The sequence below is a fragment of the Macrotis lagotis genome, chromosome 2 (genome assembly GCF_037893015.1).
Source record: "Macrotis lagotis isolate mMagLag1 chromosome 2, bilby.v1.9.chrom.fasta, whole genome shotgun sequence".
NCBI lineage: Eukaryota > Metazoa > Chordata > Mammalia > Peramelemorphia > Peramelidae > Macrotis > Macrotis lagotis.
The window spans coordinates 207,571,763-207,593,156 of NC_133659.1; the positions used below are offsets into that span (position 1 = coordinate 207,571,763).

General features: G+C 39.1%; 1 protein-coding gene across 2 annotated transcripts in view; it reads left to right on the forward strand.

The window, feature by feature from the left end:
• The window catches only part of SDK2 (sidekick cell adhesion molecule 2), a 442,394-nt gene that overhangs the window by 342,703 nt on the left and 78,297 nt on the right, over nt 1-21,394 (forward strand). For both annotated transcript variants that reach the window (XM_074224650.1, XM_074224651.1), the window contains exons 19-29: nt 485-680; nt 872-970; nt 2,009-2,200; nt 7,766-7,887; nt 8,505-8,614; nt 8,789-8,939; nt 12,709-12,946; nt 14,544-14,659; nt 15,127-15,316; nt 16,301-16,399; nt 19,164-19,358. In XM_074224650.1, coding sequence (XP_074080751.1) covers nt 485-680; nt 872-970; nt 2,009-2,200; nt 7,766-7,887; nt 8,505-8,614; nt 8,789-8,939; nt 12,709-12,946; nt 14,544-14,659; nt 15,127-15,316; nt 16,301-16,399; nt 19,164-19,358 — 1,708 coding nt within the window. The remainder of the gene's footprint in view (nt 1-484; nt 681-871; nt 971-2,008; nt 2,201-7,765; nt 7,888-8,504; nt 8,615-8,788; nt 8,940-12,708; nt 12,947-14,543; nt 14,660-15,126; nt 15,317-16,300; nt 16,400-19,163; nt 19,359-21,394) is intronic.

The following is a 21,394-nucleotide window of genomic DNA, read 5'->3' on the forward strand; positions in this document are numbered from 1 at the left end:
TACCTCAGTTTCCTCATCTGTAAAATGATCTGGAGAAAGAGATGACAAATCACTCCAGTATCTTTGCCAAGAAAATTCCAAATGGGATCACAAAGAGTCTGACAAGACTGAAAAATGACAACAATAGATCTCAATAATCTGAAACTAGAGCAGTTTTGAAAAAAAAAGTATGAAACCCAAACTAAAAACCCCAGCTGTCCTAGAGTTGTTTGTTGGTTAGTTAGTTTGTTCGTTTTTGTTTGTTTTTTAATAAATGAATTGACATCAAGGTGGGACTCCTCTAAAGGGTGTTATGCTGTAGGGAGATGGGGGATGGGGGATGGGAGCCTATTCTTTCTGTGCCCTCCTAATGGAAAGAGGAGCTACAATGGTTTAAGGACCTGAATTTCCTGCCCAATAGTCTGGCCTCCCTATAGTTGAGTGTGGCCTGTTTGATTGAGCCCATCATATCCCACCTGATATGCTGAACATCCTATCTCCCCAGCTGATCGCCTGGGAACCTGAGCAAGAAGAAGAGGTTACCATGGTGACAGCCCGGCCCAACTTCCAGGACAGCATCCATGTAGGCTTTGTTTCAGGCCTGAAGAAATTCACAGAGTATTTTACCTCGGTTCTGTGCTTTACCACACCTGGAGATGGACCCCGCAGTTCACCCCAGTTGGTGCGCACCCATGAGGATGGTATGTACCCCAGTCCTCCTCTAGCCTTTCCTTTGCAAAAGTTGACCTAAGTTCTTCTGAGCAATAGTACAACCATATTTTGTTTTCCTGTATTGTCTTTTTGGAAAAGCATTCGCTATCTGATACTAACTTTCCTTATGTTTGGGGGCTGGGGGGTTGGAATTGTTGGTTTTTTGTTTTTCTGGAAACAGTGCCTGGCCCTGTGGGACACCTAAGCTTCAATGAAATCCTGGACACCTCCCTGAAGGTCAGCTGGCAAGAGCCTGGGGAGAGGAACGGCATCCTTACTGGTGGGTCTAATCCTTTCCTTAGTGTCACAGAATCCCAGGGCTGGACCAACAGGACCTCAAAAGATTATCCTTAAAACACCACCAGCCTGCCACACATTCTTTAAAAATATCCAGAGAATAAAGAGAAAGCATTTAGTAAGGACTATCCACTTGCCAGACAGGCACTAGTAAAAGGAGCGAGTCAGTCATACTCTCAGGTACCTTACATTCTAAGTTTTTTTTTTTTAAGTTGTTTTTTTTTTTTTGCAAGGCAAATGGGGTTAAGTGGCTTGCCCAAGGCCACACAGCTAGGTAATTATTAAGTGTCTAAGACCGGATTTGAACCCAGGGACTCCTGACTCCAGGGCCAGTGCTTTATCTACTACGCCACCTAGCCGCCCCTCTATGCCACCTAGCCACCCCTGGTACCTTACATTCTAATGAGGGGCAAAGGGAGCTAGAAAATGGGGAGCAGGTATAGATGCATGAGACAGGTCAGGAAATGACTGGAGATCTGGTTCAGAGCAAGATGAGTTGATTACTTACCAATCAAACCAAGGACCCTGGGGCAGAAATCAAAGGGAGGATTTTGATAAGAGCTGTAGCAGAGGCAGTATAGGTAGAAAAATGATCAGGAATAAACATTTATATAATGCTTTAAGGTTTGCAAAGCACTTTATATATCTTATTTCTTTTAATTAACCACCCATGAGATAGAGACTATTATCATTCCTTTTTTACAGTTGAGGAAACTAAGGATTGGGATTCTCTATACTGCCAGTCAATAATAAACCCCAATATTTCCCATTAAAAATCTCTGGCTTTTCTGCCCTTTCTTTTGCCCAACATTCAGACCAACACTGCCCCTCCCTGTCCTTCCTATATTCCTAAAAAGCACAAAATAAATAAACTATAGACCCATGCTAATAACTCCTTAGCTCCTTGTAGTACATGCCTAAGTTTCCTTAGGGAGAATCTCATCAGGTGGGAAAGGTGGGTCCTCATTTCCCTAATAGCTCATGGTTAAATATGTATCCCCTTCCCTGTTATTTTCCCTAGGATACCGGATCTCCTGGGAAGAGTATAACCGTACCAATACCCGGGTAACACATTACCTGCCCAATGTCACCCTGGAATACCGGGTCACTGGCCTAACTGCCCTCACCACCTATACCATCGAAGTGGCAGCGATGACTTCAAAGGGCCAAGGCCAAATCTCAGCCTCTACTATCTCCTCTGGGGTCCCACCAGGTAAGTTGACAAATAGAAAACCACTTCAGGTATTACTCTGCTACCTAAGAACCCAATGAAGACTTTTCTTCTCTCCTGGAAATATTTAGATGTCTTCTAGAGCATTCTGTCTCCTTTGAGGTCCAGTACAGGATACCTCTATCATATCTCCATAATTCTAGTATAATGAGCAGAGGTTGCTTCTCCAGCAACTACCCCTCTCAAAAAAACAAAACAAAACTATAGGACACTGGTACATAAGCCTTTTTCAAGAACAGTCCCTCTTTATTAGAGTTCCTGTTATTCTATTAGACCATAGAAACAATAAAAATAATATCTACATTTCATTTTAAGACTGGAAAAGCACTTTATATAGCTGTTATATACAGCTGTTATACAGCTGTTATAAATACATACAAAATTAGATAGCATTACATGTTATATAATAACAACATAATGTATTATCATTTTATTTTCCCAACTACCTTGTGAATCTGGTACCATTTTTATCCCCATTTTAGAGATGCAGAAACTGTAACAAATGGAGTTAAATGACTTGTCCAGAGTCACACAGTTAATAAGTGTCTGAGGCAGGATTTGAATTTGGACCTTCCTCTTGCTAAATACATCACTGTATTTATTCCTCATGGCACTTAGTTGCCTCTATTTAGAATTTCAAGGTCTGGCCTCACTAGTTCAGTGAAAGAACTCTCATCTTGTCTTGGTGAACAAACAGAGCAATGTGGGCAGATGATAATACCCTTAGATATACTAGAATGACCAGACCCAATAATTAGTGATTAATGGATTAATTTAAACCTAGAAGGTAATATGTAGTGGCCTAACCCAGGCCACTGTCTTTGGCCCTCTTCTTTTCTCAATGACATGGATGAAAATTTTGGTAGTGTGGTTTTCAGCTTTGTGGATAACACAAAATTGAGAGGGATGTCAAAATCAGGACCTAGAAAACTTTCAACAAGCTTGGCCATTGAACCAAGAAGATGAAATATGATCATGATAATTCAATCTTTCACTTAGGGTTCAAGAACTGATTTCCTAAGTATAAGATGGGGAGGGGAGGGGTGAGACACCACAGTTTGTGTAGAAGAGACTTGAGAATTTTAGTGAACCACAAGCTCAGGACACAATACCCCAGTGACTAATGTTTTCTTGGGCTATTACCAGCACAATAACCAGAATGAATAAGGCATAAAATGAAGGGCTGTATTAGAACAATGGTGTCAAGCTTGAATAGAACTGGTGACCACTAAACCATATATAAAGATCCCTGGGGTCACACACTGTCTCAGAAAACCATGTATTAACATTATCTATATTTGTCTCTTTAATTTATTTTTTTTCTTTTTACCTGTTATATATTATTACCTAATTATGTTTGTTTATGTGTTTTTATTATTTAATTGCATTTTAATCTGGTTTGAGCCACCCTGGGAGATTTTGTGAACCTTTAATAAGTCATGTGAACCAAGTGACCTTAAAGGTCACTTCTAGTTCCAAATCCTCTGACCACTATGATTGGTATCTATTAGACCATTTGCTGTCATAGTTGAATCATATCTGAAGTACTGTGTTTGATGCTGGGTACTACATTATAGGATGGATTTTAATAAATTTGAGTAAGATGTTGCTTTTGAGAAGACTAAAAAAATAAAAAGATTACCAGAAGAAGCTGGGGGTATTGAGTCTGAAAGAAAAAAAGGTTTGGGGGGGGGGGGCAGCTAGGTGGCGAAGTGGATAAAGCACCAGCCCTGGAGTCAGGAGTACCTGGGTTCAAATCTGGTCTCAGACACTTAATAATTACCTAGCTGTGTGGCCTTGGGCAAGCCACTTAACCCCATTTGCCTTGCAAAAAAACCTAAAAAACAAAAACAAAAAACAAAAAACAAAACGGAAAAAAGGTTTAGGGAGTTGGATAACACCTACCTTTGAGTATCAAAAATACTATCCATATAGTAAAGGGATTAGGTTTGTCTGCTTGTCCTCAAAGGGTCTATTTAGTAAAAAATAAGTAGAAGTCACAGAGTTAGATTTAGGCCTAATGAAAGGAAAAACCTCCCTAATGATCATAGGTCCAAAAAGTAAAATAGGCTTCTTTAGGTGTACTGGATTTCCCATCACCAAAGGTCCCTAAGCAGAGACTAGGTGACTTACTTGTTAGAGATGTACATAGGTCAGAACCCCAGAAGTCCAGCCCAATCCTGAAATTCTTTCATTCTAAGGGCACCTGAGGTCATAACCCCTTGTTCTAATCACTTGAGGACCAAAGTCATAAACTCTAAATATTAGCTGTCAAGTTTTGACCACATCCCAGACAAGTATTTAGATTAATGTCTAACCCTTTAGCTTTTCTGGGCTTCATTGGATCACCCAACAAAAATTTGTTAAGGGTTGCATATAGAATTTAATATTTACATACAACTACAATGTAATCCATATTACCAATGATTATAATAATAAAATATAATAATGTAATAAAGTCTAATGAAATAGAATAAAGTATAATAATAAAGATAATTAGCATAATAAAAATTTACTTTTTAAACAAAAAATAAGAAAAATGCCTTTTTTTAATGTGAACTCTGAGCTTCCTTTTTCAATACCAGTACATTCATATCTGGTTGGATAGAACTGGTAGTGATGTGAAGAATATTTTCAAGATTCTCATCTGAAATTTTTGGTTTTTAACTTTTCTGAATGCTTTAAATGGGAAAAAAGTTCTTCACAAATATACATATTCCCCAAAAGAGATGTCATGAACAGAATATGTTCATGAAATGCTAGATATTTTTCTTTAGGCAGGCACAACTTATAAAAGCCCAATAAAGATACTTGAATAATTTTTTCTTTAAGTTGCATATCTGATTGCAACTTTATGCATTCTGTTTGTAAGTTTAGAAGCAACGTGTTGATGTCAACTGAGCACAGAGTAGCAAATATATGAAATGCACTTAGTGTTTCCAAAATCTATACTCAAAGTCCTTTGATAAAAGTAATTAATGCTGCATACAATAAAGTTGTCTGTTGCAATTACAGTGAGTTATATAATATTTTAAAATAAAGATCAAACAAACAATCTGTTCAATAGGTGGAAAAAGTCGAGCTGTGTTAGTTAGTTAAGGATTAAGTTGGTCTGTGATGTTGCAACATTGGGGCAGGCACTCACCCATTCCTTTATTGTCTGGTTATACAATGCAGCCTGCATGAATGGTCTTTGAGGGCAGGTTGGACACACCTGAGAGCCATTATGAAATTTTTCCCCCCACAAGTTTATTATTTTATTTTTTTTTACAATTACATGCAAAGGTAGTTTTCAACATTAATCCTTTTGCAAACTTTTGAGTTCCATATTTTTATAATCTTCCCTCCCTCCTCTCCATGACACTGAACTGTCTGAAATAAGTTGTACATGTACAATCATGTTTAATATATTTCCACATTAGTCATACTATGAAAGAAGAATTAGAACTAAGGAGGAGGGGAAATCATGAGAAAGAAAGAAAAAATATAAAAGAAAATTTTAAGTGAACATGATATGCTTTGCCCTGCATTCAGACTCCATAGTTTTTTGTTTTTTTGTTCTAGATATGGATTGCATTTTCCATAACAGATCCCTCAGGTTTAACCTTGATCACTGAATAAGCTGAGAGGAGCTGAGTCCATCATAGTTGATCATCTCATAATTTTTTTTAATGTGCACAATATTCTCCTGGTTCTACTCACTTCACTCAGCATCAGTTCATATAAGTCTTTCCAAGCTTTTCTAAAGTCTAGTTGCTTATGATTTCTTACAGAACAATGGTCTCCATCATATTCATTTACCATAACTTGTTCAGCCATTCTTCAATTGATGGACATATCATCAGTTTCCCTTTCTTTGCCACTACAAAAAGAGCTGCTATAAATATTTTTGTACATGTGGAACTTTTTTCCCATTTTTATGATCTAATACCAGACCTAGTACTGGTATTGCTGGATCAAAGGGATGCACAGTTTTATTGCATTGTTGACATATTGCCTTGCTCTCCAGAATGGTTGGATCAGTTCACAACTCCCCCAACAGTGCATTAGGGTCCCATTTTCTTTTTTTGACATTTTAGACAATCTGATAGATGTAAGACAGTACCTAGGAGTTTTTTTGTTTTGCATTTCTCTAATCAATAATGATTTGGAGCATTTTTTATGACTATAGATAGCTTTAATTTCCTCATCTAAACTTGCCTGTTCTTATCTTTTGATCATTTATCAATTGGAGAATGACTTGTATTTTTATAAATTTGACTCAGTTCTCTATTTTAGAAATGAGTCCTTTATCAGAAACATTAGCTATGAAAATTGTTTCCCGACTTTCTACATTCCTTTTAATCATCCTTATATTGGTCTTGTTTGTACAAAACCTTTTTAATTTAATGTACCTGAAATTCCCCATTTTACAATTTATAATGTTCTCTATGTATTGTTTGATCATAAATTCCTTCCTTCTCCATAGATTTGACAGATAGGCTATTCCTAAAGGGCTTATCACTCTTTATATCTAAATCCTGTTTCCTTTTCAACCTTATCTTGGTATAGGGTGTGAAATGTTGATCTTTGCCTAGTTTTTACAATAGTATTTTCCAGTTTTCCCATTTCCCCAGCAGTTTTTGTCAAATAGTGAGCCCTTATGGCAGAAACTGGAGTCTGAGTTTACCAAACAGATTTGGACTTAATCTATTCCACTGATCCACTTCTTTATTTCTTAGCCAGTATCAGATAATTTTGATGATTGTCACTTTATAATATAGTTTTAGACATTATGGATCTTTGATTGCTAATTAAAGTCTGAACTCCCAAATTATCCCCTTATTGCAGTAAGATAAATCCTGTCTCTCTCCAGTCCCTCTTAGGCATTATTAGCTGAGTCTTACAGGTGAGCTCAAAAAACTGCCACTAGTCTACAATATTCCCTGACCACTGAACAGTGGATTCCAATGACTTTAAGATATTGAGTCAAAACATCATGACCTTCTGGTTTGAGGTCCTATTTTCCCATAGTCAGTTAGTTCATGTAACACTCTCACAGGGCTGATTTTACTCATACCTTTTTCCACTGAGAGACAACCAGGGAAAAACCTTACACTACATGAAACATATACTTCCAAGACTCAAAGCAGCCTCTCTTCCTCAAATTCCTTTATCCTATGGAAGAACCTATTTGTGGGATCATTTTGAAAGTGTCCAAATCTTTCCTTAGCTCCTAGGGGCATAATGAATCAAAATAGGACTGACCAGTGGATAGATTGTGGAAAGTCAGGACAAGTTCAAATCCTGTCTCAGAGGCTTGCTTACTAGCCATGTGATCCTGGGCTTCCTTTCCTCAGCTGTTAAAATAGGGGGTTGGCCTTGATTACCCCCAAGGTACAACTCAAAATCTCTGATCTTATAAACTCCAAAGAGGCATTCATGTGAAATTTAAAGAAGAGATGATTGATAGGCATATCAGGATAGCCAGTAAAGTCTTGATTTGAGGATAGAAGATAGAATTCTCTCCCTTTCTATATAATTTCCCTGGTTTTTTTTTCTTTGCAGAACTCCCTGGAGCCCCCACCAACCTGGGCATCTCCAACATTGGCCCTCGCTCCGTGACATTACAGTTCAGACCTGGTTATGATGGAAAAACATCCATCTCCCGATGGCTGGTGGAGGCACAGGTAATCCCAGGAAGAGATGCTCTCCATCTTTATCCCATGTGCCCAAGTCAAGCAAATTGCATGTCCAATCTTTCCCATAAGAATTAGACTAGAGCCCTATTATCATGAATGCCTAAACTCTTAATTCTAAAAACCCTCTGTGATGATTTGTATATAAAATATAGATACATGTTGACATATCAAATGTTCAAATGCACTACAAGCACCCATCCTCCCAAATCCCTGCTACTTCCTCCAAACCCCCTTCTTCCTCTATCTCACACATACCAATACCAGTCTCTGATTGTATGACCAACCTCAGGGAAAAAAACTGGTTACATTTTTCCATTGCTGAAGCACCAGCCAGCAAAGTTATTTTAGTCCTTAAGGACTATTTCACAGTCATACTAAAAAGTAACATTCTAGGGTCTGGAAATATGGGGGACACATTTGGAGCCTTTTTCTTGCTTTCCTGAGTCCTGGGATTTACATCTTGAACACTGAGCAGAAGCAGAGAACATTGAGTAACTATGTAACTCCTAGGATTCTGGGACAGACTCAGAACTTCTGGAGAATAGTACCAGATGACTTAGCAATACTTTAACCTTTCTGCTCTAATGGGCCCTCCCCTTTCTCAGGTGGGAGTGGTGGGTGAGGGAGAAGAATGGCTACTGATCCACCAACTGACTAACGAACCTGATGCCCGCTCCATGGAGGTACCCAACCTCAACCCCTACACCTTCTACAGGTAAAGCAGACAAAGAGGCAAGATCAAGGTGAAAGGGGATATTGGCATCAGGGGAAGAAGGGATGGGAAACTGGTTTTGAGGGTTACAACCTTACAACCTCCTCTTTGGGGACTTTTTTGCTTGTTATCCTCATTAGGTCTCTCATCCTCCCCTTTCCCTCCCCTTACCCCTAGCTTCCGCATGCGCCAGGTGAATATTGTGGGCACCAGCCCCCCCAGCCAACCCTCTCGCAAGATCCAAACCCTCCAAGCTCCACCTGACATGGCACCTGCCAACGTGACCCTGCGTACGGCCAGTGAGACTAGCCTTTGGCTGCGCTGGATGGTGAGACAGACTTCTGGGAGGGGATGGGGGGAGTAGAGAACAATGTCACTGGAGCTTGTGAGTCTCTGAAAAAGTGTCATCACTAATTGGTACCGGTAGAAGACAATGGACTTGACAGGTGCTCTGAGTGCCCATAGAATTCAACACTAGGCAGAGTGCCCATAGAATTCAACACTAGGCAGAGAAGCATCCTGCTTTCAGAGAGAGAGGGAGAGAGAATGAGAGAATGGGAGAGAGAGAGAGACAGAGACAGATTGGGAAGGAGAGAGGGAGACATAAAGGAGGAGGAATGAGAAAGTAAAAATGGTAGGGAAGGAAGAAGAGAATGAGATGGAAAGATATACAGAGAATGGGAGGGAGGGAGGAAGAGAGAGAATGTTTTCTGTTGTCCAAAAAAACCCAAACTGTGTTCATGCACTTACCTATGTTCCCTTTTTAATTAATCCACAAATATTTATTAAGCATCTGCACTGTATCAGGTAGACTCTATACATTAAGAAAATAAAAACAGCTTCTGTTTCAGAGTCTAACCTTGGGAGACACTGTGTACATATGTAGGCATGTGCAAAATAGATGATTTTGAAGAGTTAGGCATTAGAATTTTCAGGGGGGTGTAAGGTGGGAGATCAAGAATAGCATTACTTCTATGCCTAAATATATTTCTCATATGCCTTGTTATTTCTGGAGTCCATTAGAATGTAAGCTCCTTGAGGGCAGAGACATTGTTTTGGCCATTATTTGTATTACTAATGTTTAGCACAGTCCCAGGCTGTATAGTAATTAGTAATAAATGACTTGCAATGAGATCTTAGACAAAATACAACACTATCTTGAGAAATCTCTTTTGTTCCTCCAAGGGGGTGATGTCTTGTCAAGAAGCTATTGAAGTGGGAATCAGCATCGTGTGATATATTAGAACTCAGGAGATCCAGGATCTGGTCCCAGTTCTACCATTTTGCTAGCTCTATGACCTTGACTGAATCACTAATCTTCTTTGATCTGTTTGCTTATCCATCAAATGAGTAGATTGGACTAGATCTGTGGTTTCCAGCATTTTTGGTTTCATAAACCCCTTTCAACAACAACAAAAATGTATTGAGAAACCCCCAGAACATTTTAATATACTACTCATGATATTCCTTACAATTATTTAATGCTTAAGGCACCATTAAAGAAATTTTAGTGTGAACTCTTTGGACTATCATTATGAACCCCCAAAGGAATTAGCAAACCACTAAATGGGAACTATTGGACTTAATTATCTCTAAGCTCCCTTTTAGCAATAACAATTTATGTATCCTCCAAAGATAGCTCCTGGCACCAAAAATAAGCAAGGGTTATTACAAAGAAGTAGTGGAGAAAGAAAAAAATAAATTGGACCTAGGGTTTGATTACTTCACCCATAATTTTCTTAAATGGGTGACTTGATGCAAATTACTTCTCTGAGCCTCAATTTCCTCATCCATAAAATGGAAATAATGCCTCTTGCACTACATACTTCATGGTATTGTTGTAAGCTTCATGTATCCATAGGTATGGTGTATCCATACCCTGAAGTGAGTTGTTCTTGCCTTGAAGACACTTTTAATACATCTCTCACTACTCACATTCTGCATCTCCTTCTTGCTAAGCAATGTTTGAGTCCTTCTAAGAGTCAGCTGCCCCTTTCATACCTCATAGGGTTTTAAGTGTGCCAAGTAGCTAAAAGGTTAAACCCTCTAATACCCAAGGGAGAACGGAGGGGGGAATAAAAAAGTAATCACTGACTTCTTAGAAGGCCCTGGGCAACTCTTAGCTTCACTTAATGGTGCATGGCCCGTTACCTTTCCTTTGCAAGTACCAGATCATGGGAATAAAGTTCCTTCTCCCTCTTAGCAATCCCATCAATTGCTACCCTAATGGTCTCTGGTCCGTTTCACTAAGTATTTTCATGAGCTAAGGGTTGGAGGAGAGAATGCTTCTGTGGCAGATGGGCAAAGCAGAAAAGAGAAGATAAAGGAGAGGTTTTAGGGTAAAAAAATGACAAAAAAGGTTTGTTTATGAAAGCTATGGATGAGGAGGTCAAAATGCATCTGAAAAGTGCCTTTTCTGAAAGGTCATCTGAAAAGTGACACTAAAAGTGCCAGGAGATGGCATGAGGAAGAGATGAGATCAAGGCTACCCATTTGAATCTTTGTATGACTTGTATCTCAACTACATTAATAAGCAATCTCTAGGATTTGATGGGAAATCTGTATACCCCACCACCTACTGCCATCTTCCATTTACCATGTCAACTTAAAGGCAAACAAATTTCCCAACTACCTTGAGTTAATGACCAAGGAAAGCAAGCCCAAATCAGAATTATAATGGATACTCTGGCCCTACCAGCCAAGTCATTAGACCATGACCTGTCCTTGATCTCCAAAGAGCAATTTAATTGGATCCAATTCAATAAACATTTACTAAATGTTGTCTATATGGTACACCCTGAACATATAAACATCCCTGCCTTTATAGGTTCTACTAGGAGGACATTACTTATACAAAGATAAGTAAATACAAACTATATAAAAAAAAGAATGGGAATGACCTGCATTTTCATTCTACTTACAACATTTATCATCTACATAACTCTTAGATAGTCCATTAACTTTTTTATCTCCTCAGTTTCTTCATATATAAAATGGGAGTGTTAGACTCATTGGTCTTGAAGGTTTTGCCTTAGCTCTAATCTATACTCCTCTGATCTTAATTTGGGGAGATAAAGTGAGGAGACAGATAGGAAAAGTAGACTGGGGCCAGATTGCGAAAGGTTTTTAATGCCAAAGAGGCGCTTTTATTTTAACTTAGAGACAATGGGGAGCCAGTAAAGTTTCTTGAACAGGGGAATGGCATAATCAGACCCATGCTTTAAAACTATCACTTTGGTAGCTTTGTGGAAGGGAGATTGAAGAGGCAAGATCCCAGAAGCAGGAAGACCAATAAAGATAGTGAAATAATTTGGTCAAGAAGGGACAAGGGGCTGAACAAGGAAGAGTTTTTGTGAGTAGCAAGAAAGGATTGGATGCAAGAGAAATAGTGGAGGGAGAATCTACAAAATTGAACAATTGATTGGATTTGGGGACAGTGGGTTGAACTTGGCAGAAGAATCAAAGATGACTTCAGTATTAAGAATCTAAACAGGAGAAAAGAGGCTTAAACTACCTTTTGAGTTTAATAATAAGGTACATCTATATGCCAAGAGAGAGAGAGACAGACAGACAGACAGAGAGAAATAGATATATAGACAGGTCTTCCTAAGTCCAGCACTCTCACTGTACTACCTGGTTTCCTTAATAAATTTCTAATGGTTTACTGGCAGATTGAGAGAGATTTGGTGGGAAGTTGCGTGGGGGCAGAGATGATTACACCTGGCCCTATGGTGGTTCTACTAACCACTCCATCTGTCATCAAGATTTAATTGAGTAACCACAAGGTACCTAATAATATAGTGGATACATAATAGAGAATAGATATTGTCAATGACCTCAAGATTTAATAGGAGAAACACATGTGGTCAACAGAAATATTATAGATTTACAGCATTACTAAAACGTGCTTGGCAAGGAAGGGACATCTGACCTCCTCTTGGCAGGTAGGAAAATGGACTGGGCTAATCGTAAAGCTCTCCTTGATAAGACAGGCTCTTAGTAACAACTTAAAGAAGGGGAGTCATGAGACATAGTGAACAGGGGAAGCTATTTGTATATCCCAGTCTCTCTGCTCCATCTCTCCCACTTTGCTACAGCCTCTCCCAGAAATGGAGTACAATGGGAACCCAGAGTCTGTGGGTTACAAGATCAAGTACACTCGATCAGATGGGCATGGCAAGACCCTTAGTCATGTGGTCCATGACCGAATTGAACGAGAGTATACCATTGAGGACCTGGAAGAGTGGACCGAGTACAGAGTACAAGTTCAAGCCTTCAATGCCATTGGGACGGGGCCTTGGAGCCAGATCGTTGTGGGCAGGACCCGGGAATCTGGTACTTCCCCTGCCTCATACCCTTACTCCACCCTGATACCTCTTAATGACACCCTTTTAAGTTTTTTGTATATGTATGCAGACACACCTAGGGGCTATCCCAGCACTCAGTGTTATAAAAAGCAAGGGCAAAAGTACTAAAAGTATTCATTTGTATCCAGTTTGCATGTCATTTTTTATTTATTTATTTATTTTTCAATAATCTTGTAAAAGTAAACATAATCCCCCTGCCCCACCCCCACAAAGATAGAGAAATCACAAGAAAAATAAAGTGAGAGAGAAAAACAATGTGCTTCAGTCTGTATTCAGATACCATCAATTCTGTCTTTGGAATGGACCACATTCTTTATTATAAATCCATCATTTTTCTCCAATTGATATTTTATTTTATTTTTCCAGTTACATGTTATGAAAGTTTTTCAACTTTCATCCATGTGTATATGCATATTTTTAAGTTACATAATTTCCTTCCACCCTCCCTTCCTATCCCCCCCTCCCCTTGGCAGCAAAAAGTCAGGTGAATATTACACATAAACATTTGTGTTTAACATGTTTATAGAATAGCAATTTTAGGAATTAAAGTTAAAGATTAAAGGGGGGGGAAGCCATGAGGTAGGAAAGAAATACATAAAAGAAAATTTTAAACTGTGAATAGTTTCATTCACTTTCTGTAGGGTTTGGTTTGGTTTGGTTTTCTTCCTCTGGATGGGGATAGCATTATCCATAGCCAGTGTACTATGGTTGTCCTAGCTCTCTGATCTTGCTTGTCATTTCTTAACCAAAGAGAATGATATTCTTCAGAGCACCTGCTGTCTTTCCACAGCTTCCTAGTCCCTCCCTGCACCCCAGACCCAAGTTAGATCCCCTATTCCCTTCAGGTGAGGAGGGATGATCTAGAAAGCTTGCCACCTGCCTTCTGACAAAATCATTTTTGGACATGACCACTATGGAAATTTGTTTTGTTTGGCTGCATATTTGTTACAAGGATTTCTTTTTCTTCAGTTAAGGATGAGGTAGGAGAAAGAAAATTATTGTTTTTCATTGGAAAAAAAATATTTTTTTAAATCAAGTTGTTTTCTGCCCCTATGCCCACAAATTAAACCATGGCAATAAGATATCTGAAAGAGATTAAAAATGGAAAATGGAATGGAAAGGTCCTAGAAAACACAAGGATGAAGCTAGGACTATCTTCTTTCTCCTCATTATGTCTGTTAAATAAGAGCTAGGACCTCCAGGCTGTAGTCAGTTGTCTGTGATTCTCATAAAAATTATTCATTTTTTAGATTTGCCATGGCATATTATCAATTCCAAAAATTCCCTTGACCACACAGCAAGTACCTAGTCTCCTCCTTCCTACTATCAGTTGTTGGGTTCTCAAGACAAATTCCTTTTAATAGTGACCAAAGTATAATTAGGAAGATAGATTTCCTAGTGGAAAAGGTATGTAATATGTTCCAAAGCAAACAGAAGTTAGTATGGAAATTATCTGCCAATGGAGAATTACCTCTGCCTCTCTTCCCTTTCATTAGTGGGGGATATAGAGAGTTGTCTATATTTCCCCCTCTTGTGATGCTCTTCTACTATCTCCCCCTACCCAGTTCCCTCCTCAGGTCCATCCAATGTATCTGCTCTGGCTACAACCTCAAGCAGTATGTTGGTACGCTGGAATGAAATCCCAGAGGCTGATCGAAATGGGCTTGTACTGGGCTATAAGGTGGGTTCCAGGATGAGAGAAAAGAGGGGAGGAATCTGGAGTCTTAACCCATACAGCATCACTGATAGGAACTATCCTTTTCCTTAAGATCCTTGGTCCAGAGCTCTATCATTGCTTGGGGGGAAAGGATTGGAATGGAGAGAGTGGGGGCAAAATGACTCCCGCACCCCAACAATAGAGCACAAGTTAAGAGATTGGAGTCTCCTTCTCATCTCTGCCTCTAATATGATGCTACTTCCACCCTGGGTCTAATTGCAAGAGGGAGAATTTCTTCCCTAAAATGGTCTTAAGAGATTTTAAATACCCTAGTATCAAGTCTGCATTCTTTGGTATCCCATATAACTCCAACATATTACTTAATTCCCTGGAAAATGATGCAAAAGTTATCATTTTTGGTACTCTATTCCTGGCCCTAAGAGATTGAGATTCACTGGGGGTATCCTGGGACTGTTTGTCCTCTCTTTCAGGTGGTATATAAAGAGAAGGATTCTGATACTCAGCCTCAGTTCTGGCTTGTGGAAGGGAATTCATCCCTCAGCACCCAGCTCACTGGCTTGGGCCGATATGTACTCTATGAGATCCAGGTACTGGCTTTCACCCGCATTGGGGATGGCACCCCAAGCTCTCCACCTATCCTGGAGAGGACCCTTGATGATGGTGAGTACACAGCCAAGGTACTCTGAGAACTGAGACTCACCTCATATCCCATTTTAGATTATTTTTCCTCAGTCCCTTACCCTTTATTGATGCTTGACCCTAGAGTTTTGCCCCAGCTTGAAATTAAAACAAAATTGACTTTCCTGGAGGGAAAACAGCTGGAGGTAAAAAGTTAATTCTAAAGGGACTGCAATATTTTCCTACTGTGACTCATAAAGGACATTAATAGAATAGGGACTAGGCTTTTGCTTTCACTAGTATAAGGAATTTCTAGAAGAAGAAACTCCATCATTGCAATTTGGAAGTTTTAGAGAGTTGCCTCAAGAGCTTAGGTGATTTGCTCAGGGACATGTGACTGAGAGTATTTGTCAGAATTTGGACTTGAACCCAAAGCTTTCTGCTCTCTCTACACAACTCTTGAGACTCCACAAAAATGCTAGATTGTGACTTGCTCAGAGGCAACAGTTGGAGAATTTCTGTCTCTGTTTTGGTTTCCTACTTACTCCAGAGCAAATTGTCAAATCTTGAACATCAATTTCCTACCCAATTTTGTTTTCATTTCAATCTGGGACAAATCTCCAGGGTCAAGCATCAAGAAAGAGCAAGGGACCAAGAAAGAAAAGGAAGGATTTGTTTTGATAGCTTCTCCTTCTTGCACTTCAGGTCCTTCTAAGTTCTTTTTTCTTTAATAGACCCAAAATACACAAGTCAAGATGTCACGCTTATGGTGTCATTGTTCCTCTTAGAGGATGTAGGACAAACAACAGCAAAAATCCCTGTTAGATTGTGCCAACTGACCCCACACACAGTTCAAAAGGAACCCCAAAGGTGGACTCTAGCCTCTTTTCCTCTTGCCTATACCCCTTTCTCACTGACCTTCTCACACTCAGCCCCAACTCCAAGTTAGTCCCTGCAACTGGATATAAACTAAGACTCAGAGTGGCATGGGGGATCTCACTATGATTTTCTTGTTTCTTATTCTAGTCCCAGGACCTCCCATGGGCATTCTCTTCCCAGAGGTGAGACCCACATCAGTCCGGCTAATTTGGCAGCCTCCAGCTGCCCCTAATGGCATCATATTAGGTGAGCCTCAGCTCTCTCCCTTCTGGAAATATGATGGTTTTCTGCTCTTCTGTCTGTCTGTGTGAATATGTCCACACACACACATACTTTGGAATTTGGATTTTATCATTGTATGGAATTCCTAGACTCCTCTTTAACTGTTCAAGAGAGTTTCCTGGAACAGAAAGAAATTAAATGATTTGCCCAGGGTCAAATAGTCAATATGTATGAACTTGAACCCTGGTCTTCCTGACTTGAGGAAAAATCCCAAACCTGTTAAAAAGGTTTAGAAGGTGGAAGATACAGTTGAGAGCTTTATGTTTCCAGAAGTTTTTAAGTCAAGGAGAGGTAGGACTGAGATTATCTACAGACAGTGAGGAGTATAAGTGTTGGAAAGAAACTCTTGGTGATGTAGATTAAAGGCAAGCAAATAAAGGGGCAGCTAAGTGCCAGTGAATAGAGCACTGGATTCAGAATCAGGAAGATTCATTCGTAGAGACAAGACATGCAAATAGATAGAGAAATTACTTGTGTGCCCATGTCCACAACTGTCTCTTCTGCCTCCTTATCTATCTATCCATTTAATATATCTCCAACACAGATGCATGCATATATAGCACCTGAGTATGTGTCCACATATATGTATGTATTCACACATATACATATATGGAACAGCTGCATGATGCAGTGGATTGAATGTTAGACTTGAGTCAGCAAGATACATCTTTCTAAGTTCAAATCTAGTCTCAGACTCTTACTAGCTATGTGACCCTGAGCAAGTCACTTTACTACGTTTGCCTCAGTTTCCTCATCTGTAAAATGAGCTGGAGAAGGAAATGCAAACCACTTCAGTATCTTTGCCCAAAAAAAAATTAAATGGAATCATGAAGAGTCAAAATGACTAAAATGACTCAACAACAAAATTAAAAGGTAAAGATCTTAAGAAATATGCAACCTTCCATTCTACCCAAATCCAATAATGAAGGAAATATTATTTGGCTGTGTCCTTCAGGGGATCCCTGAAGACATCTCCTGGTGTGCTTTTCTTATGCCCAAATCAAGAAGGTAATAAAGAAAAAGCAGACATCTTTGATGGTCCAGGAAGTAGTCCCATTCTCAATTTCCCTTAAGAGCATTGGCATTGATTCATTCATATCCAATCAAATAAGCAAAGCCTTTCTCTCTATTTTGAGCACCATCCCAATAGAAAATCCTTCCTGGATAAAGTCCACCCTATAATCACATCATCTCCAAGTTTTTATTTTATGCTATCTTTGGCATTAAATATATAGATATATACACACATATACATATTTATGTGTGTAGGTATATAAAAATATATATATACAAACACACACACACTCATACATATATATATATATATATATATATATAATATCAACTAGGTCATTTGTTTTACAGTTATGTATTACTCTTCATTGATTTCATCTGGGATTTTCTTGGCAAAGATTACTGTAGTGCTTTACCAATTCTTTCTCTAGCTCTCTTTATAGATGAGGAAACTAAGGCCAAGACAGTTAAGTCACTTTTTCAGGATCACCTAGCTTGTAAGGGTCTGCTAGATAGACAGATAGATGATAGATAGATAGATAGATAGATAGATAGATAGATAGATAGGCAGAAGAGATGGTGGTAGACATAGACAAACATATAATTCCTGACCTCTATTTATCTATTTGTATGTCTGTCTCTATACCATAAGAATGGGTTTCTAAACTATAAATGCCTTGAGTTCAAGGATGTATGTCTAATTTTCCTGAAATAGTAATAGCAATTTGTTAGAAAAAGATCATGAAATGCTATTGTGATAACAGGCTTTTTTGTAAGCCTTAACGCACTATATCACTTTGAGTTTTATTAGCAATATTAATATTATTATAAAGATCTATTGTCCCTGTCACTCTAGTCTACCTTCCTGTGAATTATATACTCGTGATTATGAGGAAAATCAGTAAATACTGCAAGAAAAATCAGTACCTCTGTGTGTGTGTGTGTGTGTGTGTGTGTGTGTGTGTGTGTGTGTGTGTGTGTGTGTGTAGGAGTGGGTGAGAGTGGGTGAGTGTGTCCTACTGGACTTTTCATTTTTTTATCTATATAAGGAATTCTTAGAGTCCTCGGCCACTGTCTTAAACAGTTGCCTTGATACTGAAGCAGATGGAGGAGGCTAAATGACTTCCTAGGGTCACATAGCCAATATAGCTATACTTGAACCTTGGTTTTCCTAAGTTGAGGCCAGCTCTCTAACCACCATACTACCTTTTAAATAAATCTCTAAGACTAAGTTTCAGAGATGCCTATTTGTATTGATAGATTTTATCCACCAGAGAAAATCCCTACACAACTAAAATCACAATAAAAAAATATAAATATCTATAAATATATTTGTATGTTTCATATTTATATTTACCCATACATTTTCTATAGAATATCAATGTCATATTAAAAACTGAAAGGATGGGCAGTATCTGCTTTGCATACAATGCCCCCTAGTGCCTGGTCTCAGAAGTTGACATCTTTTACCAGTTATGTACCATATAGCTTATTCCTAATTACAAATGCCAAGTCATTCCTTATCTGGTCCAGTGTCACTTGTTCAGAAAACAATCACTTAAAATGGATTATTATAGTGTGAGTAAAAATGGAAAGAGCCCTAATTTGAAGATGTGATATAGAGTCCTCTGCCTATAGTAAAGGGTTGGGTAAACTGAAACGTATGAGGGAAGGAGTCTATCCTGCTTTTTGGCCTTATCTTGCTTCTCCACAGCTTACCAGATCACCCACAGGCTCAACACCACTACAGCCAACACGGCCTCGGTGGAAGTACTTACCCCCAGTGCCCGCCAGTATACTGCCACAGGTCTCAAGCCCGAATCCATCTACCTATTCCGCATCATGGCCCAGACCCGTAAGGGCTGGGGGGAGGCAGCTGAAGCACTTGTGGTGACCACAGAGAAGAGAGGTAATTGCCCGGGGTGGGGGGGAAGATTGAGATGTTGTAGGAAGGTAATGAGGAGAATTGGGATCCCAAATCCTTCTAATCTTTCCCTTAAGTGGAATAAAGGATACTAGCCTCACTACCCCCATGAACTCTGAGGAAGAGTCTAGTTTAAAACCAAGTCTCAGAGTCTCTGAAATTAAAATTAACAGCCTATAAATAATCCTGAAAAGTTCAAGTGAGATTTGCTAGTCATCTACTGCTTTAAACATCTACTTGTTAAGTACTGCTGGGATTCAAAAAGGGACAAAAGACAGTCCCTGCCTTCAAAGAGTTCACAATCTAATAGGGGGAAACAAGAAGAAATGTATATATAAAATATATGATATGTAACAGGATAAATAGGAAATTTATTTATTTTAGAGAGAGATTGAGAAAGATTTCTATAGAATATGGAATTTTAGTAGGGATTTAAAGAAAGCCAAAGAAACCTGTAGATGCAGATGAAAAAAGATAGCATTTCAGGCATGGGGGATAACCAGATAAAATGTTCAGAGTTGAAAGAAATTGTTCATGGAACACTGTTCATGTAATTTGTGGAATATCAATGTGACTATTACTAGATTAAAGAGTACATGAGGAGAATGAGGTGGGAATAGGCTAGGTTAGGAAGGACTTTGAATGCCAAGGGATTTGGGATTTAATTCTGGTGATCATAAGGAGTCACTGGAGTTAATTGAGTCAGAAATGGTGGAGCAACAGGATCTGTGCTTTAAGAAAACATTTCAGTGACTAAATGGAGAAGAAACTGAAGTAGGGAAAGACAGACAGACCCACAGCAGATTTTGTAGTTGTCCAGGCATAAGGTGAGAGGGGACCCTAGAGAACCAGTAATGTGAGAAGAGAGAAAAACGTGTAGTTGAGAGATGTTTAAAAGCTGAAATAAAGAGACTTTGGCAACAAATTGGATATGGGGGAATGAGAGATAGGAGTCCAGAATAAATCTGAAGGACTGGACTAGATATTCTCCATGCTATATCCATTATAGTAACAAAAAAGTAGGGAAGGGGAGAGGAGGAAAGTTGATTTAGAGGGAAAGTTAATGAGCTTGTTGTGGGACATGTTGAGCTTAAGATGGTTACTGAATATCCAGTTTGTCATATCTGAAAAGCAATTAGAGATGTAATATTGGAGGTCAACAGAGAGGTTAAAGTGGGATAGATAGCTCTGGGAATCATCAACACAGAGATGATAACTAATTCCATGGAATTAGATCACCATATAAAGTAGTGTTAAAGAGAGAAGAAAGCCTGGAAGGGAACCCCTGTGGGTTACCTCTGATTAAAGGGCATCATCTGGATGAGGACTCTGCAAATGAAGTGGTCACATGGGTAGGAGGGGAACCAGGAGAAAGTACTATCCCAAGAAGAATGGGTGATCAATAGTGTCAGGGGCTTCAGAGAGGTCAAAAAGAATGAGGATTGAGAAAGGTCATTGGATTTGGCAAAAACTGGAGAAGGCAGTTGGTCTATTATAAAGGGTTAAGAGAGTGAAAGGAGAGAAAATAGAGGTCCCTATTATAGAGTCAATGTATTGACTCCCTTCCTTCCCACAGGTATCCCATTCCAGATAATGATCACAATGGAACAATTTCTCAATTTTTTTCTGGGGAGTTTACCAAATTTCTCCCACAGGGTTTTGTCCAGTACCTTTGAATAACTCAGATGATACATTCATCTGAAGATTGGAGTTCTGCTTACCATTGTCTCTCTGAAACTACTCTCCTCAAAGTTACTAAACCTGTCAATTAACAAATCTAATAGCCTTTTCTCTGTGCTCATCCTATTTGTCCTCCCTTTATGCAGCATTTGACAATGTTGACCACGCTTCTCCTCTTGGATATTCTCCTCTCTGGGTTTCCATCACACTCGTACCTGTCTGATCACTCCTTCTCAGCCTCCTTTGATGGATCTTTGTCCATGTCATGCCCCCAGCTGTGGGTGTAAACCTAAGGCTCTGTTCTTCTCTTTCTCATTTATCAGCTTAGACCTCATCAGCCC